Source organism: Triturus cristatus, chromosome 4_1 (assembly GCF_964204655.1).
Source record: "Triturus cristatus chromosome 4_1, aTriCri1.1, whole genome shotgun sequence".
Lineage (NCBI taxonomy): Eukaryota > Metazoa > Chordata > Amphibia > Caudata > Salamandridae > Triturus > Triturus cristatus.
The window spans coordinates 322,179,881-322,205,403 of NC_140585.1; the positions used below are offsets into that span (position 1 = coordinate 322,179,881).

The 25,523-nt window shown below is 45.7% G+C and overlaps 1 protein-coding gene across 1 annotated transcript in view; it reads left to right on the forward strand.

Moving 5' to 3' along the window:
* The window catches only part of LOC146854871 (sodium- and chloride-dependent GABA transporter 2-like), a 681,032-nt gene that overhangs the window by 208,566 nt on the left and 446,943 nt on the right, over positions 1 to 25,523 (forward strand). Inside the window, exon 3 of the mRNA XM_085652276.1 lies at positions 25,203 to 25,337. Coding sequence (XP_085508402.1) covers positions 25,203 to 25,337 — 135 coding nt within the window. The remainder of the gene's footprint in view (positions 1 to 25,202; positions 25,338 to 25,523) is intronic.

Below are 25,523 nucleotides of genomic sequence, written 5' to 3' on the forward strand. Positions count from 1 at the left end.
CACACAGGTCAGGGCACACCCTGGACCCCATCTTCACTGCAGGAAACAACGTCCACTTCAATCACACAACGCAACCACCTTGAACTGACCACCACTGCATCCACTTCACCATCGATAAACCCAAAGCACCTAAACCAGCCCCATGCCTGCCTCAAAAGAACTGGAGCAAGGTCACCGATGAGCAACTGAACTCCACCCTCTCCCGAGACAACCACACCCGGGCATTCAACGCAAACACGGCAGCCAGAGAACTCCACACGTGGATCTCCAACTGCACAGACAAGATCATTCATTGAAGAGCATGCCATCCTCGACCCGTCTCAATCCGGTTTCCGAGCCAACCACAGCACCGAGACTGCCCTACTTGCCTCCACAGATGACATCCGCACCTGCCTGGACAAGAGCCACTCCGCTGCCCTCATCCTCCTCGACCTGTCTGCAGCCTTCGAAACCGTCTCTCATCGCACACTAATCACCAGACTACACAACGCCGGCATACAAGGAACTGCCCTAGACTGGATCTGCTCCTTCCTCACCGGAAGAAGCCAAAGGATCAGACTACCGCCCTTCCTCTCCACCCCCACTGATATCGCCTACAGAGTCCCCCAGGGGTCATCTCTGAGCCCGACCCTCTTCAACATCTACATGGCCCCCCTCGCAGACATCATCCGACAACACGGCCTCAACATCGTATCCTACGCTGACAACACCCAACTCATCCTCTCCCTCACCAAAGACCCCACCACCGCAAAACTCAACTTCCAGAGAGGAATGCAAGAAGTGGCAGTCTGGATGACCAACAGCTGCCTAAAACTCAACGCAGAGAAGACAGAGGTCCTCGTCCTGGGAACCACCCCTTCAGCATGGGACAACACCTGGTGGCCCACTGCCCTCAGAACCCCACCTATCCCCTCAGACCACACCAAGGAGCTCGGCATTGTACTCTATTCTTCACTAACTATGAACCGGCAAGTCGATGCCGTCATCTCCAGCTGCTTCAACACCTTCTGCATCCTCTGAAAGACCTTAAAATGGATCCCCCTGAATCAAGAAAAACAGTCACCCACGCACTCATCACCAGCAGACCTGACTATGGCAATGCACTCTACACCGGCATCAACAAATCCCTACTCCGCAAACTGCAAACAATACAGAACACTGCGGCCAGACTCATCCTTGGCATACCCTGGCACGAACACATCAGCCAACACCTGCGGCGACACCACTGGCTCCCCGTGGAAAAGCCAGTCACCTTCAAAAACGTCACTCATGCCTACAAATGCCTGCAAAACAACGGACCCAAATACCTCAACCACAGAATAAACTTCCACGTACCCAAAAGAAACGTGTGATCATCCAACCTCGCACTGGCGGAAACCCCGTGCATCCACAGAGCCAGAGCAGGAGGTAGATCGTTCTCCCACATCGCAGCCAAGACCTGGAATGAACTACCGGCAGCCACAAGACCCGCCCCCTCACTGGACACCTTCAGGAAGACCCTCAAGGCTTGGCTCTTCGTCTGAATGGAGCAGCATACCCCCCCAGCTCTTTGAGACCCTCACCGGTGAGTAGAGTGCTTACAATTCCCTGATTGATTGAACACACATTTATATCATAGATAATATTGTTTCTTCTGTTATTGATATTGTACAAGAGGATGTATCTGTGTTATACCATGATCGAAATCAATTACGTTCAGTGATGCAATTCACATGGACTTTACAGACTTAAAAAATGGGAAAAGTCCCATGGGATTATTTAAATGCTTCTGCTTTGTTTTTGCCATTCAATCTGCCTGAAAGACAACAGTTTATGTCCATGAAAGATGCTATATAAACTCTTTTACACCTTGAAAGTTAGGCCCTTTGTCTTTCTCTCTTGCGGAAACTGACTCTGCTGCATGGTTAATTCATGGGGTTATATCTCTACCCTTCCCATTAATTCTGTTCACCTCTTGTATGAAACATTACCAGCTTTGCAGCTTTGAACCCCAGGGTAGCGCGTTTCTGCATGAGTTGTAGTCTTTACCCTTCACGTACAGATGTCTAAGGGAGGGTAAGGAAATATACCTGACAGGGGAGGACTGTGACAGGTAGGTCATTCCCTTGTTTGTAAAATCATAAAGTTTTTACAGGGCTTGTAAAGTGTCAGCTCCTAACCTTGCTTGTGTTTTAAAAGGTAATCCAGTCTGCAATAACTCCTGCCTTTACCCTGCTTACTAACGGTAGTTATCTTATTTTAAATAACGAGGACTACTGCAGTTTACTGGCTAGAATCCCGTAACTTGCTGTAAAAACTTGCTTTTTCCTCCCCCCCCCCCGTGGGAAGCTAGATAGCTCAATATAGCCTTCCATTTCGACTTTGAAAATAGATTTCAACAAATTGAGCAGGCTCAAAGCGCTTTTATTCCAACAAGAAGTCCCTCTCACTCTGGCATGCGAGCCCATCGATTTGCAGGTGGCTCGAACATCGAGCGAGATTTAGTCCCTTCTGAATACTAACCTCCCACAACATTTTGGGGGGCTTATACACCACATATTCAATGCGTCTGATACACATGGCCTTGCACATTTTTTTAAACCTGTTCTAGCCTTGTGACTTCTTTTCAGACAATATTTGGAGTAATACCAGCCTTCATTCATTCTATCTTTTCCGGCGTCTTTGGTGGATTCCCGTAATTACTGGCATTAGCTGCTGGAATCCTGCTTCTGCTGTGCCTGCTGCGCAATGGCTGCTCTGCTTGTAGTACTGCACAGACCAGGCCGGCTGCAATTGTTCCGTGACCGTATGCATAGATGCTTTGGTGCATTACCACTGGCAATGCTCAGCGTGGCTTATGGTTTGTCCTTCCGCTTTGCCTACTTCACTTGCATGCAACCAGTTTCCTCTTGTTTACGATGTCCATTCACATGGGCGTTGGATTTATGCCTCTCTAATACGTCATGTTCAGACCTGGATTTCGACCAGTTGATGGGTCTCTTAATGGACCATGAGCAGGACTGTTCTGGGATCGGCCATATGTCGCGTGTGGCTGCACTTGGAGTCTTGGCTTAATGGGATATCTGTGAGGCTGCACAGAATTTCCTGCATCAAAGTTACATCGAATATCACGCAAGTTATCCGGCGATGCTCAAGGAGGCGCCCAACTGTGAGGAGCACGCTTGTTCACTCAGCTTGCTGAATTGGATGGCATCCCTTTTTTATGGGGTGTTGCAATTTTTTGCTCATACACTCTGACTGATTAACTTTGCTCATGCGCCAACAGCATCTTTCACGTTCTTATGCATCAAAAGCATTTCTTCGATTTTTTTCCCAAATGGTTTTTCTTTTTTTTTTTAACAAAAGGAAGCGCTTTTGGACTCTGCTCGCCTTTTGAACTCTGTTTTGGTCCTATGTCTATATACAATGGACTTACCAGGGGGAGGGTGTTTGGTTGGTAGGTTCATTGTCGACATTGCTAAGTTAGCATGAACTTCGCTGCCATGAGGCTGCTTTGCGCACGTTACTACATGCATTTATTTTGCAAGACTTTGTTTGTGCCTTTCACATGAGAACTGTCTACTTTTCGCGTTCTCTGCTGTTCTCTGGGGTTTAGTCTGCACACGATGCACAAGGTCGATAAACAATTACCTCTTGTTATTCTGGTCTGGTCAGTCCCTCGCACCTAGACATAACACGACACACAGCTGCACTACGGAAACTCGCGTGCTTTAATATTGCAGAACTGCATGTTGTTAGACACTTGGAGAGAGACCTTTCCAGAGAGAAAAGCTGTGCTGGTATTGAGATGTAAACCTTTCATCTAGGCCTTGAGGTATGGGGTCTGCTGACAAAGCCCAGATGTCTTCTTTATTATAATGAACTCTTTCTTATCACAAGGAGGGTGGTTAGGTTCTGTAGTCCTTTTTCCACTGTCTTCATAAAATGACATCCCCGTTTGTATTCTGTGGAATGGTAACAATGCTAACGATATTGTGTTTATGCATTTTGCTGCTGGTAATGGCACGTGTACTGCACCATAGAGCACGTTAGTTAAAATAAACATTTTAAACTATACTGTGACTCTCATTACTCTTATTGTGGACAATTATGAGTGAGTGAGCGAAAGAGTTGTCTTGCTACCGCGATTCCTGAGAGAGTCGGGAGTGTTGTGTTCTGGGTTGTATAATCATTGGTAGCTTCGTTATTATGTCGGAGAACGGATGAGACACTATAGCTAGTCGGTTTTGGGGATTGTGGGCACTAAGGTGGTAGGTTAGTACACCCCTTACACACTGAGGTCCTGGTTTCCTTCTCATACTTCTGTATATGTGCAGAATCCCTGCAACACCTCCGCCTTTGGATTGTGGTGGTGAGCTCTGGTTAAAGAACAAGACCTCAGTCTTATCCTCATTCAATTTCAAGCAAATCCCATAGATCCATATGGAAATCTGCTTCATACCTTCTTTGAATTTATTGAATGGCGCCAGGAAGTGCTCTTTGAAGGAGAAAACCAGCTGCGTGTTGTCTGCGTCAGAGACTACTTTCACACCCCAGGATGAAATAATAGTGGCTAAAGGGGCCAGATAAAGGTTAAAAAGCAGCGGGCTCAAAGCTGAGCCTTGCGGCACTCCACACACCAATGTTTTTGGTGAGGACAAGAAATGTTGTAAATAGACCTGTTGGGAGCGGTCTTCCAGAAAGGACCGAAGCCATGATATGAATTTTGGCCTAAACTAGGTACCAATGAACAATGTCTGAATCTGGCTTTGACAATCTCCAAATACACTAAAGCCAAGTGCTCCCCTATGTACTTAGCTTTTTTGGATTTATCCGCTACCTTTGATTCAGTAAGCAGAACCAATCTTTGGCTAATGTTGCTGGAACAAGGCATGAACCCCCTCTGGTTAATTTTTTCATACTGTCTGCACTCGGATCTCTCTGCATGGATCCTTCTAACTTCACTTGGGGAGCTTTCTTCAGAATTTCCCTTAAAGAGTGGGGTGAGGCAGGGTTTAAAATCCCAAGCAGTGTGGAGCTTCATGTACTTTGGGATGAATGTTCTCTGAATGACTAATTTCAACAATTCTTGCAGCACTGTATATATCTTGTTCACATTTAGCACTTTTTTTGAACTTTTTGCATGATATCACTTGCGCCATTGGAACAAATTGTATGTTCATTAACTTTGACAGCCTTCTAATGTCAGCTCAACACCATAAAATGTAAAAAATATATGGATCTATCATTAAATACAAACTTTGTTTGATTTTTTTTGTGAGTTTTTCGTTTTGTGACTCATTTGGTCTTCATTTTATTGATTATTGCTGAAAAGTTTTGAGTATTGTTGTTTTATTAGTTATTATTCAGTATACCAGGAATCAACTCTGTACCTGACAGAGCCACGTTCTCCACATTCTTGTACACCCAGGTTCTGAGGGGCACTGGGCCACCCCATTATACTAAATGTACAGAACGTGGTGGCAAGGCTCCTGCTCAAACTCCCTAGCCATGTATTTGTAAGAGAATCCCTCAAACACCTTCATTGGCTGCCAACTGCAGCAAGAGTCAAGTTCAAATCCCTATGCATTGCTCAGAGGGCAGTAAATAATAAAGGCCTGGAAAAACTCAGAAATTTGATATCTGCTCACGCCCCCACCAGACTATTAAGGTCCTCCCATCTACAGCTCCTTCGTACAACCAGAATCAAAAGATCAAGATGGGGAGGAAGATCCTTTGCACACATGATCCCGAAACTGTGGAAAGAACTCCATCATGACCTAAGAGCATTTCAAAATGAAAATGCCTTCAGGAAAAAACTTAAGACCTGGTTGTGTTCTTTAATCCACTAATGCGCTCCATTCTTACTACAGCACTCATCATTAGCGTGGGGAAGCCCTAGGGTAGCCATGCTCTCTAAAATCAAATCAAATCAAATCACAGCTTGAAAGTCTGCTGCACGTCCCCACAGTCCAAGGACATGTCCAAGGACATGTTGGCTTCCCCCCATGTGCTAAAGTCTCAGGGACATCGAAGACAGCTTCTTTTTACCTGCAGCAGCACCTGAACTTTATTTGTTGCAAGTCTTGCCCTGTCTTTGTCTGTTGCAAGTCTTGCCCTGCCAAGAGGTGCCAATCCAGTCCTGGACCTTTGGAAGTGGGTATCAAGTGCTGCAACTACCAGAATCCATGTGTCACCATCAATGTGCCGCTTGGAACTGGCGCATCTCTCATGACAAGGATGTATCGCGGCCGCTGCAGGAACCGAGGACATCGCTTCGACGTCAGCGTGACACATCATCTACTTTTCTGACGATCCCCGACTTTGCGCAGCTCGGAACCCACACATCGCCTTCAGCTGTAAGCTCGATGATGATGCATCACCCCTTTTGCTGCTCGTATCTCGGCTCTGCCGATGATGTAACAAGGTACTTTTCAGTGGGCCAAGGCTGGTCCCTGTGTCTGACCTGCGCTCCATCGCGGTCAGCCTGAACTTTTGGATTGACCCTGGTCAAGCGCGACCAGTAATGCCCAGTTGACACTTTCAGCTTTTAAGCACTATATTTTCATTTATTCTTTAAAAATTCATGACTCCGGTTATACTTATTGAATTTTTGTTGTATCGGTCTTGTTTTGTTCATGAAAAATATTGGCTATTTTTAAAAACTGGTGTGGAGTCTTTGTGTGGTGTTTTTACTGTGTTACTGTTTGAAGTGTTGCACAAATACTTTACAGATTGACTGTTAAGCTAAGCTTGACTTTTCCGTGCCAAGCTACCAGAAGGTGAGCACAGGATATTGTATGGTGTGTATCTTACTTACCCTGACTGGGATTGTGCTTCCTCCTTGGACAGACTGCATACCTCTGCCAGCCAGAAACCCAATTTCTAGCAAATCCCCTCCAGATTGTGCAGAATATCAGCATCAGTCACTTTGAAATTAGAAGTCAGAAACACAATGAGTATGTATACATGCTGCATCAAAATGTACCTCTCCTCTTTTGTCATTGATATCTAGAAAACTGAGTCCAGTATTGTATCCTTAACTTATTTCCTCCCACTTGCATATTTCCATATATTTAGGCTCACGTCTTTCGTCAGGTGAAGAGCCAGGAGAGTCATATTTAGTTTAGTCAATATTCCCATCTTATGCAAGTTTACATACTGTGACTCAGGGTGCCATAGCCTGGATTATAAATCAAACTGTTGGCCCCTGATTGACTTTAGAATCCCCACCTGCTTGGATACACACACACTTTTAATGTAGCATTTGAAATCCTCCCTGAGAGTGCAAGAGCTAAGAACAAATTCCTCATTAAATTGAAAGCATTGCATGATCGTATTTTTAACCTTAGACTTCTGGGGAACATCGCCTAGAGCAACAATTCAGAAGAGATCATTTAGACCCTGACTGATGGTCTGCCAGTCCATCCTTTTTAGATATCTCTGCCTGCCTGGCAGGGATCACTGTGCTAGAAGGGAACTGTGATGGTTCCCCTCACAGCACTACTGGTTTGCGAAGCAGGTGCCATGTTTAGAACACCTGCTCAGCAAATGTTTTGTTTAGAGAAAACAAACTCCCATAGCAGGAGTTTAATTTCTCCAAACAAAGTACGAATGGCTCCGACACATATGAAATGTTCTCCCTGCACATAGGGGTCATAGTTTTATGTGTTCCCTGCCTGTGTCCCCCATGCCTGCCACAGTAGATATGGGCAGTGAAAATGAATAACAGTTGTTATGCCCAATAGGGCAGAATGACTGTTACTGTTACCTGGTGGTTCTTTAACAGAAATGCTGTCAGTTCAGAGATTTCCATTGATGGAGCCAGCTGAGGCTTTGCAGGTGTAAATACAAACTACCCAGGACTCTAAACAGAGCAGGGAACCATGAGTTTGGTAAACAGGAGCAACTATTCTGCCAGGCTCTAATTTAGGCCCAGACTATCTACAAATTGGGGTCCCAGGGAAAATACTGATCTCACCCACCCATCACACACAATTCTGACCAGTAAACAAACATTGTAAGACCTTGTGGTAAGAACCATGGAATAAAATATCTTTTCTCTGCTAAATGGGTTTCAGCGGAGTATACATTTGTCAATCCATTCTGTTTGGTAATCTGCAGTATTTTCCTGGCTGCACCTGATAGGGTCCTATTAGTCATACTGGTTTTGTCCAACGAGGAGTTGAAATTGCCTCCCTTAAAGGCGTGGAAGGGTGTACATGTGTGACTTCTGTCATCAACTCATCAAAAAACTGGTTACTGTCCACATTGAGGCCATATATGTTTATGAAAGTAAGCTGTTTGCCACATAGGCCCATATGTAGTATGAGAAAATTACTCTCTACATTTAATTCAGTAGCTATATGTCAAAAAGCAAGTGCTCCCGAAACAGGATCCTGCTAGAATATGTGTTATATGAAGCAAAATACCTATACATCCCCATTTGCAGGCAAAGTGTACATTAGTGTTAGTTGAGAGGTGCGTCTCTTGGAGTAGTGCAATATTGATATGTTGCTGTTGAGATAGAAAAGTAGATTTCTGGCTGAATGAATGTTGTCCAGGCCGCAGACATTCTGTGTTATGAACTGAATAAGCAATGTGCCCTGTGTGTCAGCTATAGATAATATATCTAAAGGAAGACATTATTAGTAAAAGGAACCTTTAGGAGAACGAGCTCCCAGGGATACTACACTGAACAAAAAAAATTCAACACCTTCACTTACTGACACAATCCTTACCCTCAGTAGAGTACCCCCCTAAACAGCAATACACTGAAACAGATAATGCAATCTTGAACTCATTTTCTCAGCAGTGCCTAAAGGATCTCACAAATGTGTTACATTTCACATGCTACCGCCCCTCACCATGATGTGAAGAGGATCAAGGAGAGCCATGGGCTCCAGATATCCTGAGACAATCCCCAGTCCCATCTACACGGAAAAAATTGCATAAATAACAAAAGCAGCTGTCATTAAAATGAACAGTGTCATGATAGACTATACAAATGGTCATTCTTTGAAGATCATCTAACAATAAAACACAACTCAAATAATCAGAATATAGGCAGGTAAGGACTGCAAGAAAAACCTAGCAACCTATCTCTACTGTAAGAATGTCCCCCAATACCTCTGCTCATTGGAGGCTGTTGGCAATAAGATACATAGGTTAGAGCGTGGCCCCTATCCTCCACAGCAGTACATGAAGTTACTCTAAGAAGAAGCACTCATCATCATGGATACTTACTTAGAACAGTAGTCTAATATAAAAGCATGAGTTCTACCACAATATTGGGTTCTTACTATTGACATACAAGAATACTGGCTGGAGAACACTGACTACCTCTTTATTTTTAAGGCACGTATACATATGTAAATATCGATTTACTACTCTTAGCTCCATATATCTACATACCTTGAATATATATCTGCAACTTAACAACCATAGCTCCTCTTAGCCAATTTCTTTTTAATAACCCCTTATAAACCTCCATAAAATAAGGTCTACTTTGTAAACTCTTCAACATTCAACAACCCCTCAATATTGCCCCCAATGAATGTTGAATTATTGATCTGAAAATGTTGCTCGAGCTGGCCACCAGGCCGGAATGCAGCTTGCTGAACCACTATCCATGCACTGTTACAATCAGAACCACGGGAAGCTAAGTTCACAACTATGGGCCCGATTACGATGCCGCCCGGACAAGCGTCTGACCGGCACCGTTGCTGTAAATGGACCAGCCGACTGCAAAATTAGGATCCGACTGCAGGGGAGGTGGTTGGAAATATGCCTCTTTGCAGTGAGGTTTGTTCTGTGGCCCGGAAAAAGGCAGTAGCACGAATCCCAATGCCAAAGGGCATGTTTTTAAACATCCCTGCACCAAGTGGCAGGCACCATGCAGTGCCTGCCAAACAATGCAGGGATGTTTAGGGGGGAACCACAGCTGCCCCCCAGGGCGTAGAGTGGAAGGCCATAAGGGGTAGGGGCCCCAAAACAGCCTTTCTGCTAGCCTTTTCAAGTCAGAAGAACTGACATGAAATGGCAGGCGGAAAGGTGGATCGTAATCCCCATGGTGGTGCCTGAGAAGGCACTGCCATTGTGGGGAATGCGATCCATCGAAAGCTGTTGGTCGGTCGCTTGAGCAATGCGTCTGACAAACCGCATCGTAATGCAGCAGCATGGCAGCGGACATAGATGTTGGTGGGACCAACAGCACGTTGGTCACGGTCCCACCGACATGGTAATGAGGCCCTATGTCATGTAGATCAGCAAAGGGTAAAAGTTCAGCTCAACTGACATGCAAAGTTCTGAATTAATAGGGCAACACATTCCAGGCTCAGGAGAGAGTTATAGGCAGAGAACATGATGGCAACAGCATGTCGTGCCACGTTGCACGACAAGCTGTATCTGCCAGCATATGCAGGCCTGGCACCCCATTAAAAGAGCAGCAATAGAATATCATGAGGCTTTATCCACTTCATGATGCTCCCCCATTCTGTGATGTCATGTCATGCCATGCTTTGCCATCTAAAAAGGATCTGCTGTATGCTTTGTCAACTGATTATGATCCCAGGGCAGGCAGTCCAAGCTGTACCTTCTCTGCTGCTGTGTGAATTGGGCTGCTGCATCTCCCAACATGAGGGTGTGGCCAGCCTCACCTTCTGAGGGGTCGATTTCTTGTCGAAAATGGGCCTCTCTTAAAGGGTTACTCCAAACTTTTTGCCTTCCTCCTCCTATCTTTCTGATCATCATTTTGTTGGCCTTAGGTCTCTGAGCACTTTATCACTGCTGGCCAGTGCTAAAGTGCATGTGCTCCTCCCCTAAACATGGTAACATTGGTGCATACCTAATTGTCATATTTAGGTTACTTATATGACCCTTGTAAAGTGGTATACCATATGCTCAAGGCCTATAACCTAAATGCTACTAGTGAGCCTGCACTACTGATTCACCCACACAAGTACCCCTTCCAAACCTGTCTCAGGCCTGCAATTGCATGGCCTGTGGGTGCAGTATACTGCCACTGTGACTTGACATTTAAAACCACTTGACAAGCCTTAAATTCCCTTTTATTGCACATATGTTACCCCTAAGGTAGGCCCTAGGTAGCCTTTAAGGGTTGGGTGCTGTATAAATAAAAGGTAGATATGTACTTTTAAGTTTTACATATCCTGGTGGTGGCAAATAGCTAAATGTGTTTTTCACTACTGTGAGGCCAACTCCTCTCATAGGCTAACATTGGAAATTCCTTTTAAACTGTAATTCCTAATTAGAAAGGAGTAGCTGCACCATGTTTCATATCTTTGGAATGGTAATGATATATCTTCTTTATTCATAATGTTTCATTTAACATTACTGTTTTGGAAATGTCACTTTTAGAAAGTGGACATTTCTCTGCTATTACTGACCTGGGTGCCTTGCAGCCTGTCTCCAATACACGTGTGGGGTGGGTGACTGCTACACGTTGTGCATTCCCTCTAGATAGTCACAGACACAGGAAGGGTAAATGTGTCTGAGTACTCATCTGCATTCATTTGCATTCTGATAGCTCCTCCGGGCAAGAAGCGAGGGGGAGTTGACACACCTGAATAGGCAGTGTCCTCTTTCCCACACAAAGGGCTGTTTACCCCCTACTGATAGTCTGGAGCCATGGCTGGGGAGAAAGGGGGGACTGGGCACTTCAGGTGCCCACTTTGAAGTCACCCCCCTACCACTTCAAAGACACAACTGGGTAGAAGTACTGGGGCTCTGGCCCAAGCAAGACAGTACACTACTAGACCTATGAAGAACTATTTCAGGAGTATGTTGTGCTACAAGGTTTGCCACTCTGATTGACTGCTGCTCAAGAAGAACTGTTTTTCTGCTTTGCTGTGCTGTCCTGCTGTCTGCTTATCTCTGCCCTGCTGAGAACAAGCACTAGACCCATCTCGCTTAAACCCAGAGTGGCTCTAAGGGCTGTCTGGCTTGCCCCCTATTCTGAGTCTCAAGGCCATCAAAGACTTCCTACAACTCTGCAACAAAACCTGGACTCTGCCATCTGTGAGGCCTGCCAAGTGGTGCCAATCCAGTTATAGGTCCATGAAAGTGAGCTTCTGCGGTGCCTGCATCATAAAGGGGTTCGTCAACAAAGCCTTCATTGCCTGCATGGATCAGAACTGACACATTAAGTCTTCGACATTGCCGCTTTCTCCATCCAAGGTACTTTTTCAGCAGGGGCTGCCCTCCTTCACAGTCATCCTGAACTTTGGATTTACCTCGGTCCAGGCGACCTCAAGTAACCCCTGTTAGAACTGGGGGTCTCTAGTTGGGGGTGGCATAGCCATGGTGATAAAATCCTGCTTCCCGGCTGAATGGAAAGCTCTTGATTTACCAGCGTGTGAGAGCACTTCTTTTAAGGTAGCTTTCAGTCATCAGTTTACACTTAGTGGTATGCTTATCTACCGCCTGCCAGGGAATGACACTGTCTTCAAGGCCGCTCTTACTGACGTGGTCAGCTTTTTAGCTCCGAGATGTGCCAATTTTAACATCGTAGGTGACCTCAATATCCATTTTGATCAGAGGTCATCAGCACCTATTAATACCTTGCTAGCGGACCTTGAAGCCATGCAAATGATCCAACTAGTTACCTCCCCTACCCACATAGGAGGTCATATCCGTGACCCCTTCTTTACCACACTGGAGCGGGTTAGGGTTTCTGACCCGATGGTGGTAGGCTGGACTGACCATCTGCTGGTTAAAGTTTCATGCCCTATAGATGACCCACAATTTAAACCTGTGGATAGACTGATCCTTAAAAGAAATTGGCACAAGCTCAAACTGGAGGAGTTTTATAAGATCTTGGAGGCGCAGCCCCTGGGCAATCTGCTGAATGTGGAACAAGGATACGAGCAGTTTTGTAACTGGGTCCTAGCGGCCCTTGACTCTCTTATACCGATGCGCTGGTCGAAATGCCATGCTAAAGTTCCCAGCCCATGGTATAATGATACTCTTGCCGAGCTTAAGAGAACGTGCCGGCAAGCTGAGAGGGCGTGGCGGAAATCCTTTGATCCCACCCTGAAATCTTCGTATTTTGCCCAGCTTAAGATCTATCACAGGGCAATCTGTCAAACTCGGGCCGCATACTATGCTTTCGAGTTTCAGAATAGCCCCAACCCGTCTAAATTAATTTTTAAGGTTCTTAAATGGGGAAACGGGCCACCTCGGTGGAAATCTGCACGGACTCTCACTGTGAAAGTTTGGCATCCTTTTTCGTGGAGAAAGTGCAGGCGATCTACCGAGGATTTACGCCATCTGTGCCCGGTGCTGAGCAAACTGGTGTGATAGCTATGGCTCACGAAACCCTGTCCTCCCTGCCAGTAATGTCTGACGAGGTTTTCGATACTCTGAGCCTCAAAATTAAATCCGGTTCTCCATTAGATCCGCTAAAGCCAGAGCTATTCAGACTTCTTCCTCCCTTATGTCGTGAGCCTTTACTGGATTTGATCAATCTATCGCTCACATCGGGCGTGGTCCCGTCTTACTGGAAGCAGGCAGTGGTCAGCCCTATCTTAAAGAAGCCTAACCTTGACCCCCTATTGCCAGAAAACTATCATCCCATCTCCCTCCTGCCCTGGACCGCCAAGGTTACTGAGGCACACGTGAACTCCATCTTGTCTGCCCACCTTTCTCGTAATAACATTCTTGACCAGAGCCAGAATGGTTTTCGTGCACAACACAGCACCGAAACTGCACTGCTCTTTATGACCGAGCACTTGCGAACGGTGCTGGATGCTGGGCAGACAGCGGCGCTCCTCCTGTTAGATCTGAGCGCCACGTTTGACACGGTGTCTCACGACATCCTGATCCGGTGCTTGGAGGGAGTGGGAATTGAGGGGACTGCTCTCCAATGGTTTCGCTCTTTCCTTTCGGACCGGTTTTTTTAAAGTGGCTATTCCACCTTGTCAGTCCTCTTTCCATCCACTGGGGCTGGGGGTTCCGCAGGGCTCTGCGTTGAGCCCCACTCTATTTAATCTATATGTGAAACCGCTGGCTGCAGTCGTCAGACAATGTGGCCTTACTATGACATCGTATGCTGACGACACGCAGCTGGCGGTGACACTCAGCGGTGCCCCCGAGGTGAACGCTCCCAGATTTCGTGCAGGACTCATAGCCGTGGCAAATTGGATGCGTACTAACTGTTTGCAGTTAAATGCCAAAAAGACCGAGGTCCTGATTTTAGGAAAGCAGGCGGAGCTTTGGGGAGACCATTGGTGGCCTCCAGAATTGGGGGTGACTCCCATCCCAGCTGCCGAAGTTAAGAACTTGGGGGTTTGGCTGGATCCTACACTCTCTTTTACCAGCCACACGAAGAAGGTTGCAGCTACCTGTTATGGTATTCTGCGAGGGCTGAGACCGGTCCTCAAATTCTTCGACCCCCCTACTCGGCAACTGGTGGTCCAAGCCTCCATTCTTTCTCGGCTGGACTATGGGAGTGCGCTGCTGCTCGGAGTGAATCAGGCGGAGGCTACTAGATTGCAAAGGGTGCAGAATGCCGCGGCGCGTGCCATCGTTGGGCTCCCTAGACAGTGCTCTGTCTCTGCAGTTTTGACCTCTCTTCACTGGCTGCCGGTTAGACAGAGAATTAAATTTAAGGCTCTTTGCCTGACGTTTAAAATCTTGAAGCTTTCCTCTCCTTCAGCCCTCGCTAAGCTTGTCTCCTCCTATGTTCCTACGCGGTCTCTTAGATCGGAATCTCTCCATCTGGCGGTCAATACACGGTTTAGACTGAGTAGGATGGGAGGTCGCTCTTTTCGAGTATTAGCAGCAGGATTATGGAATTCTCTCCCTGTCCATATTCGAGCCCTGAATAGCCTTACTTCCTTTAGGCGTGCCATAAAAAAATTTTTGGTTCCAACCGCTGACTGATTCCCTCCTTTTCCCTTATTAGCATCGATCTGTTGTGTTGTGGTACCTGATCAGGCGCCGGGACGCCCCTTGGCTGGGGCAGCTGCGCGCCTTATAAAAACGATTAACATAACATAACATAACTGTTCTCCTTTGGCAGAGGTTCCTCTTGATCATGAAGTAGTTTCAATCCTTTTTCAGTCGCGATTTCAGTCTTGAGTTCAGGGGTTTCAGCTCTTACATTTATATCCCTAAATGCCTTTGCAGTCTTTGTGTTCAGGGGGCTCTGCCACCGGTCCAAACCAGACCTAGGTGTCTTCCTGCCAGTGCACACCTTCTTCCTGTGATAGTGAGGGTCTGGGTCCTAGACAATCCGCAGGGGGTGTAGCCATTCTTTTGTGGCAGCAGCACAGCCCTCTTCACTTCAAAGGGGCTACTCCTCCCAACACACCAAATGCAAGCCAGCCTGTGCTGTCTCACGTATTCCTCCCTGGTGTCAGGACACCTCCAAGACCCTGTCACATCCAAACCGAGACAGTCAATACACAACCAGGCAGAGGCACACAGGATAGTCAGGACAAGAAACCAGCTACTTCTAAAAGTGGGGTTTCTAAACACATAATTTAAAAAACATCTTCACAGAAAGATGTGTTATTAAATTTTGAATTCAGGCACACTAAACTCCATCTCGCCATCTTATGCCCATGGGAAGATATCCATAGGACACAGCATTCCCCATTCTGCCCTATGGGCAAGAGGGCCTTGCAACAGTGAAAAACAAATTTGGCAGTATTTCACTGTCATGACATGGTACACACCTCAGTACATGTCCTACCTTTCACATACACTGCACCCTGCCCAGGGGGGTTCCTTGGGCCTACTATAGGGGTGTCTGATGTGCATAAAAAGGGAAGGGTAAGGCCTGACAAGTGGGTGCACGTGTCAGGACAACAAGGCAGTTAACAAACTGCGCGCAGGCACTGCAAGTGGCCGGCCTGAGATCTCTTTTTAGGGCTACTTATGTGGGTGGCACAATTAGTGATACAGACCCACTAGTAGCATTTGCATTACCAGCCCTGGCACACATAGTGCACTTTACTAGGGACTTTACTATTAGGACAAACATACCAATTACGGACAACTAATTACCATAACACTTTATACAGGGAGCACTTGCACTTTGACACTGAACAGCAGTGGCAAAGTGCCCAAAGCAACTAAGCCAGCAAAACGAAATCCATCACAGCATCAAAAATAGAGGAGGTAGAGGCAAAAAGTCTGGGGTAACCACGCCAAGAAATGCCAGGTCTAACAACCCCTTAAACGCTATTTGCGTCTAAGCCCTACATTTTGATTTACTCTTTAAAAATTCATAACTCTAGGTCTACTCCTTGAATTTTTGACATTTTGGTCTTGTTTTACTCATAACAATAAAATCTATTTTGCTAACCCAATGTGGAGAATTGTTGTGGTGTTTTCATTGTGTTACTGTGTGATGGTTTTGCACAAATATTTTACTCATTGCCTCTTGAGATAAGTCTGCTAGCTCTATGCCAAGCTAGCAGGGGGTGAGCATAGGATATCTTTTAGTGTGTATCTAGCTTACCCTTACTAGAGTGGTAGTTCCTGCTTGGACGGGGTGCATACTTTGACAACCAGAATCACCATTTCTAACAATGTCTCTGCGAGGAGGCACAACATTGGGGTTACGGGAAAGGATGGGCATTGTTTCCAGGGGAGCACTCGGATGCCAGGAGGATGTTTGGATGCGCTGAGCTTTAACAGCACAGAGGCGACAGGTTACTGATGGAGAGTCTGGTTTCAGGGACAAAAGCTCATTTATCTGAAAAGAGGTTGTTTTCAATTAAATTCTAATTTCCTTGAAAACGAGTACCTCTGCACTAAATGTCTCAATAGTTGTGTGTCACGCACTGTGTGGAGTCGCTGACATTCCTTACTAGGCCCACAGATGCATGCACTGTTACACACGTACTGTTAAAATACCCATTGAATAATGCACTCTTGCTATTTGTGTCAACTATTATAGCAGCACTGTTAGAATCCGGGTTCTCTGGTTGGCACAGGTAGGTACTTGTGACAAGCAGGGAACCTTTCCTCTAGTCAGGGTAAGGGGTTACACTCCTAAAATAACCCCTGCTCACCCTCTAGGTAGCTTGGCGCGAGCAGACAAGGCTTATCTCTGAGCGTTATAGGTTAAGCATTTGTGAACACATACAGTAACCAAGTGACAACACTACAAATGGACACCACACAGGTATTTATCTTAAAAATAAGGAATCTTTATATAGGATTATCACAAGACCATTAAACGATTAAAAATACATAATATGGTTGCTTAGTTGGTAGAAGATTGCTTAGTTTCTCTAAAGTTCTTAAATGCGACACTTTAAGTCAATGTACCTTAGATGCGACACGCAGGGCAACGAAAGTGTTGCAGCGATGCAGATGCGTTGAAGTTCTTGGTGCAAAAGAAATAAAGACGGGATCTTCCAGATGCGTTACGCTTCTCCGATGTTGCGAGAAGGCTTGACTCGATGCGTCAGCTACAGCGGCGTCACCCTTGACGAGATGCGACGACAGCGGCCTTGGCAGCAACACTCTCCTCCGATGTTGCAAGACGCTTCCGCTCGATGCGATGCTGCAGTGGCGACACCCCTTCTGCGAGATGCGACGACAGCGGCTCCGACGGTGGCACGCTTCTCCGTGGATGCGAGGCGCTTTTCTGGATGCGGTGCAATGCGACAACTATGATGGCTGCGATGGCGACACGCTTCCTCTTCGATGCGAGACTCTCCTCTCGATGCGGTGCAATGCGACAGCTACCATGGCAACACGCTTCTTCGGCGTTGCGAGACACTTCCGGATGATGCGAGACGCTTCCGCTCGATGCAATGCTACAGCGGCGACACTCTCTGCGAGATGCGACGGCAACAGCTCCGACGGTGGCACGCTTCTCTTCCTTGAGTCGCGCTTCCAGCTCCTTGCGACACGCATTCCCTCAGAAGGCCCAACAACAGCAGCAGGCACTTCCAAAAGACTTTGGGGAGCTGGGGATGAGGTCCACTGGTCCTGGGACTTGTTCAGGGGGCAAGCTCAGTTTTAGCCCTTGGAGATCTTTAAGCACAAGATGAAATAAAAGTCTTTGTAGTCTTTTCTCCTCTCCTTCAGCAGCAAGGCAACCACTGCAGGCCAATCCCCCAGGTCAGGGACAGTTACTCCTCCTACAGCTTTCCCAGTTCCTTCTCTTCTGGCAGAGGTTCTTCTTGTTTCAGCAGGATATGATATAATTTCTTGGGAGCAGGGCTCCTTCTTTTATACAGCAATTCTTTTGTTCTTTGTCGCCAGGGGGCCTGGGCCTGGCTCAGTCCAGTTTTGGAGCACTTTGTTGTGGTGACTATGCTCTTTCCTTTCAGCAGCAGGGCAGAGACATCAGCCGCTCCACAGGGGGCGGAGCCGACATTGTGGTGGCAGAGCACAGGTCTATTCAGAGTCAAGGTCTACTCCTACCACCCATCCTGGTGCAATCTCTCTACCCACCACCTGGCAGCCAGCCTGTCTCCTGGAATTCCCCAGCCCTGCTCCTCACTGTAACTAGGCAGAACACACACACACAGCAGAGGCGGACTGAAATGGCCAGGTCAGTAAATACTAACTTTCTAAAAGTAGTATTTACAAACACAGGATATTAAAATAAACTTTATTAAAAGAAGGATTTTATTATTCTGAGTTCAGGCATACTAAACTTGACTTTTTACCATGCTCTCTGAGTCCACTGGGATTACAGCGTGTAGTAATTCCAGCAGCCCATTCTGGCCTATGGAGAGCAGGTAACCTTCAATAGTGAAAAACGAAAATGGCTGTAATTCACTATTAGGACATGCCATACACATCAGGGCTTGTCCTACCTTAGGCTTACAATGCACCCTTCCCTTGGGCCTACCATAGGGGTGACTAATATGAAGTTAAGGAAAGGTTTAGGGACTGGTAAGTGTGTGCACTTACCCAGTCAGCATGACAGTACCAGACTGCACGCAGGTTCTGCAATGGCAGACCTTAGATACCTTTTACCAGGCCGCTTCTGTGGGTGGCACAACCAGTGCTGCAAGCCCACCAGCAGCATTTGTATTTACAAGCCCTGGGCACTCCTGGTGCACTTTACCGGGGTCTGACAGTAAACCAAATAAACCAATCATGGAATCCAACCAACATATACATTTTAAATAGGGAGCACTTGCACTGGTTGGCAGTGGCACAGTGCTCTGAGCGGCCAACACCATAACAACACATGAGGCACAGCGACAAAAAGTGGAAGGGAGACTCACGCCAAGGTGCCAGGTCTAACAAGCACTAACAAGAACACACAGCTGAAATAAACCGAGCCTATTGGCTTTGCCAATAATCGTTTCCATTTCCAGCAGTGCTTGTATTACAACGATTTCCTGAATTATTTTGGTTCTGGCAAATGTGGTTTAAGGTCTTGCAATCATCGTGCATGCAAAGACAGAGATACGTTTGTGTACCGTTATGTGACATTGGAGGTAAAGGCAAGCATGCCCCTTTCTTCTGGAGGTATGTAATAGTGGTAATTGTTTCCGAACGAGCCCACAGCACGTCATACTAGCCAGCAACAACTTAAAACGTGAGCATTTGTCCAGACTCCTTTTAGTCTGGCGCTGCACAGAACCTCCTATTCTTTGACACTCCCCGGTACAAGGCCTCATGACTGAACTCTCATGGCCGCCCGCGTGCTCCGAGAACTGCAGCAATCCTCTTTCACTGAGCCCAGATTAAGGGGCCTGGAGCCTGTTTGCGAAGGTTTCCCACAGAGGCATGTTTATATTTTTAGTTTGTTTTGGGTGCAAGCAAAGAAATCACAGTATGGAACAGCCACAACTAGAGAAAGGCCCTGCCGGTGACTGATGTCACAATATATCTCAGAACCCTGTTTGAACCCTTTAAATCCGCACCTCTGAGGCTTGCTACAAAAGTCTATTAAAATGTATCAAAATGCAAAGGCCTTTCTGCCTTTGCGCCGTCAGCACCCTACAAGCAAGAACTGCAAAGCAGCCGACCTGACACAGGGCATTTTGCTCTGCCCTGGTAGAAAGATGAGTCTCATAATACCTGTTTAAAACCCTTGTTGTGGTAAATAAACTGATTCTTAATTCCTCACCTGAATAATTGGCGTCGGAGTGGAATCTTTGCGTACCCCAGAGTACCCTTTGCTCCACTAGACAGTTTCTGTTGGAACCCCCAAAACCTAAAAAGTTTGATTTAGCGATAGATCCTTCTCGGTGGAAGCAGCCAAGGAATGGAACAAGTTCCATTTGAGGTACACTCAGATCCTCTACTTTTTGCTATCAAAAAAGTCGAAAACTTTCTTTTTTAATCAATTAATGTGCTTTATTTGTTTTAAAGCAACTGTGATTCTGTTATAAGTATCCACAGTGCCATGAAGCCTCAACATAGATAAATATTACAAACATAACATAACAGAAGGCTCCAATTTTCAAACAATGTAAATTATATGAGGTGATTTGGGGCCTTAGGTATTATCGGTTTGAATTACATATTGCAGGCTATACACATAATATCAGAACTGCCCACGTTTAGACCTGTTAGCCTTAGGATGGACTTCCCCCAGCCTTGTGCCTGCTTACCTCTTCTTTTTGCTAATTTCTTTTGCTGGGCCTTAGGACTCGGCGTTCTTTGCCACTGCTGACCAGTGCTGAAGCGCACGTGCTTCTCCCCTAAACAGGGTTGCATTGCTATATCCACAAGTGGGATATTTCATTTATCTGTAAGTCCCCAGAAGAGTGCACTACCTGTGCCTGTAAATGAAATGCTACTAGAGGGCCTGCAGCACTGATTGTTCCACCCACACAAGTAGCCCTTTAAACACTGCAGATCCTCTATGTGTAATTATTCTGCCATGTAGATTTGGCATGTAAAAACCCTTGCCAAGCCTTTAACTCCCCTTTTTAGGTCTCGCCTACGCAGCGCGCATGCACTGCATAGGCAAAAAGACCTATAGCGATTGCTTCGGCTTTTCAGCCAAAAATGTGCATGCGTTCCATTGCCTTCAATGGCAACGCGTGCACGTCTGGAGATTCACTTGCGGGAGCGAGCGGCTGGTGCCATATGTTATCATTTATCGTGGTGGCAGCCGCTCGTTCCCGCAAGTGAATCGCGCAGGCCCCCTCCCCCTGCTGCCGCGCGTGGCGCGCGCGCTTGTGCTTCGTGCACCACGAGCCTTCAGAAACAGTAAAAGCTTCCAATTCCCAAAGCTTAGGCCAATGCATAATTGACCCTGGGGCCACAAATTCAATTGCTGAGGCAACTGCACAACACCCCCATGGTGCAGGCCTCCAGCACCTGCACCAGAAATGGCTCCAGCTCAGCCTCAGTCACGCAGAGAGGATTGGTGAGGAAGGCTTTGTGAGCGGCACCTGGGGCCCTTCATAATTCCTCCTCGCAAGGCTGCTCCAGCAGCAAGAAGACCCAGGCCCCGAACATCAATCAGAAACAAGCAGTAGGTGACCAGCATCAAGCAATAGAGCAGGCTAGGGTTGGGGGCTCTTGGTAACGCACTTCTCTATGCACTGGGATAGTACCCCATGTGATCCCCCCCCCACGGTGCCAACTTTTCAAAGCTGAGCAACAGGTATGAGTCTAATATTGCAGCAAACATTAGAGGGATTTGGGTATTCTACATATTACTCAGCGCTTGACTATTTAACAGGCGTATTTGTAGATCAGCTACGGTTCGCTTGTAAACACTTGAGTAATTTAAACACCACTACCTCCAATCCGAAAGAGGCCGATTAAAGTGTCCTTCCTCCTGAGGTCAGTATATTGAGCGTAGTTACGTTGTCTTACACCAAAATCCATTATTTATAGAAATGCTGAAGTGCTATTTAAAAAATATGTTTTTATGATTATATGACTGGATGCCTCTACAGCTTGCATTCTTTTTTGAAACCCCAGTGACGGAAATATCCTCAGTTCCCTATCAATTCATTCTCCCTAAGGCAGCTGTTAGGTGAGTGGGAATGCATGTGGGTCCATTGTGCCTGCATCTTCATTGCTATATTTTGCTAGCGAGAAAGTGTCACTCATAGTTGTTAAATGTCACTCATATTTACACAGAAATTATGAAAATGTCACACATAAGCAATCAAACCTTGGCAGCTATGCAGCCTTTACCATCAAATAAACTTTAAATACTCCCTAGGCAGTGTCAAGATTTGATTGATAAAGTCTCAGTCCAATGGCTAGAGGAGGCCGGTCAAAAAGTCCACTTTAAACATGCCCGAAGGAACATGGCTGTAGGACATTATTTTGAATTATTTATTATGCTATACCAACTTTTGGTGTTCGTATTGTCTTATTTGCATAATTATACTTAAAAACAAATGTGATGTGCTTCCTTTACTAAGTGTGGTTGTCAGATAAGAAGGTTGATACCAGTGGGTACTGATCAGATTCATAATGCAATCACAATAAATGCTCATCTCAAAGTGCTCTGTAAAAAGGGGACATCATAATTATCACATATAGTAGGTCACCCATAAAATAACACATTTAATTAGAATTTGAAAAAATTAAGCTTCATTCTTTAGACACGACGATGGCAAAAAAAATCTTTAACACCATACCGCAAAGCTAGCTATGCAGCCTTAGTCCATTCCTGTCTAATACACGCAGGATGTTGCAATGAATGCCACACGCTCTATTCAAACTAAACATGACAATGTCTGTGCTCGCTACATGCAAGGTAGGACATGCATTTGCAATGCAATAGGTCTCGCAGTTGCACAAGTTAAAGCTATTGGCATTGTAAATGGCAATGTCTTTTATTTCTGTTTTTAAAACGAAAACAAATATAAAAGGCATTGTTATTTGCAATGTCAATAGCTCAAACTCGCGTAAATGCGAGACCTATTGCATTGCAAATGCTTGTTTAAAACATGTCACCCCTAAGGTAGGCCTGAGGTAGCCCATAGGGCAGGGTGCTGTATAAGTAAAAGGGACAACATGTGCTATTAAGTTTTGCATGTCCTGGTAGTGAAAAACACCTAAATTCAGACTAGGCAACATCTGTAAATACTCAATATCAGATTGTTTGAGACAGACGGAGAGAATGGGGTTTGACTTTGCAGCACAGGTGGTGCACACAGTCCCTGATTCAATCCCTAATGCGCAAAGCGAGCTGGGCGGGGTAGTGAGAATTTGTGAGGGTGTGGATCATTGAGTGCAGAAATAGGAGCAATAATATTGGAGCAACATGTGCAAAGAAGAAAAATAGGATAATATATGAGGAAGGAAGTTGCAAAGGGTGAGATGTGGTGCAATGTAAATAAAAAACATCATGAATTACAGCAGAATAAATGCTGCCATCAGTACAACCGCCTTCCCAAAACCATACAAAGGCAGCGAACAACACCTTCTTAAAGAAACCTTCAGCTGATCCGACCTAACTTACCAATTAGCGACCTATATCCCTCCTTCCCTACCCAGCTAAATTCCTGGCAAGAGCCTCCAACAAGCACCTCTCTGACCACCTCATCAAACACCAGCTTCTCAACACCAGACAATCCGGATGCAGACCCAACCACAGCATGAAAACTGCCCTTGGGCAGCAATGGATGACACTTAGATTATCAACAGGGGGTTAACAGCAGTCCTCATCCTTCAGCAGCCTTGGACACCATCTCCTACTCCTTGCTCTAATGGAAGCAGGCATCTAGGGACTTGCCGTCAATAATGTATCTGCTCCTTTTTACCCGAAGAATCCAAACGAGCAACTTGCCTCTCTATGCCTCTGAAGAAAAAGATCTTATTTGTGGAGTCCCATGGGACTCCTCCGTCAGCCCAACACTCTTCAACATCTATATAACCCTGCTGGCTGACCTCATATGAGCTCACAACATAAACATCCTCCCTTACACCAACAACACACAACTGATACTGTCCTTCTCAGACAAAATACCCAATACCAGGAAAATGTGCACCACATGCATGACAGTTTTTTAAAGGATGTAGAGCAAACTAAGGGGCACATTGCAGAATTGACCCTTTTGTGAATGGAAAAAGGCCTTTTCTGATGCATGTACCTTTTTCCATTCACAATATAGGTAATTTGCTTTTTTGCGATTACCTAAATTGCAAATGCATTTAGGGAATCTCAATTTGTGTATCCCTATTTGCTAATGCATGTAGCCTTTCCTAAATGCGAACTGTGCATTTAGGAAATGTTAATTACCATCAACTTCAAGTTGATGGTAATTTGTGCATGCTTTGAAAAATTCACAAGAATACATTATTCGAAGTGCCATGTGGCGATACATGCCCTTAGGGCATGTGTGAGCTGCACATGTGCACACTTACCTTTTTTTGGGGGGGTGCTTCAGAAGGACCTTAGGCCCCCGGGCACCCTTGGCTTTGCATTCGTAATTTGCGATTACCAATTTGGTAATCGCAATTTGCAAATGCATTACCATTCATTCCTGTGGGCCTGTAGGCCAACAGGAATGAATGGAGTCACATTAGCTAAAAGTGATTCACAATTTCCGAATCGCTATTAGCTAATGTTAAGGAATCGCAATTCTAATTGCGATTCCTACATGCATAGGCATTTGCGATTACCAAATAGCGATCCCTTAAAAATCGCTAGTTTGGTAATGGAAAGTTCAGATGTTGATGCATGTGCCCCTTTTTCTGGTAACTGATATTGTGCTGGAATGTGTCTGCAAACGAATAATACCCCATGGCACACCTTGCAAAATAGTGTCGGTACCAATGGGGGCGTAAGCGTTGGTACGTGAGTCCATGGGACCACCGCCTGCTCCACCAGATGTTTTGATATTTTCCCAAATAGGCAACACAAGTTCGGAATGCAAATGCAGAGATGGTGGCTTGCTGTTCCTTGCAAGCCACCATTTCTGTAGCACAGGGATTCTCAAATAGCAACCTGCATAATTAAAATTAATTAGGCATGCTGTTCTGCAACCCCTGTGACTTGTATTTTAGTACATCTGGCCCCTTTACTTGAATTCATGTAAACAAAAGACTAGACAAAAGGAAACAGTCCGAGCCATCGGGGAAAAATTAGCAAATGAATGGGAAGAAAGATAATAAATGAAATGGATTGTGTAATAGTGGCAGAGGTGCATTGGCTTTGGCAGTGAAGCTCTGGGATTCATCCGTGGTTCTTTCTGCTCTTTAAATAAGGTTTACATGTGGTGTCTTGTTGCCAACATTCAAAGATTGAAAGTTACACCCAAGAAATTTGAACCATTCCATAATTCATTTTCCAGGTGCCTTCTTCATCCCGTACCTCATCTTCCTCTTCACATGTGGGATCCCAGTGTTCTTCCTCGAAATCTCTTTGGGACAGTACACAAGCCAAGGAGGTGTCACCTGCTGGAGACGGCTCTGTCCAATCTTTGAAGGTGAGCTATATTGTACTTCCTTATTTCTACAGAGGACTGCAGAAAATGAAACACTGATGCAAATGTAATACATACACTTTTACTTATGAATATCCTCAGATATAAAACACAGTGCTGTTTTGCTGCTGCTGCTGGGGTGAGAGAATACATCCTCCAGCAGCTACAGAGGTCTTTGCAGCCAGGAGG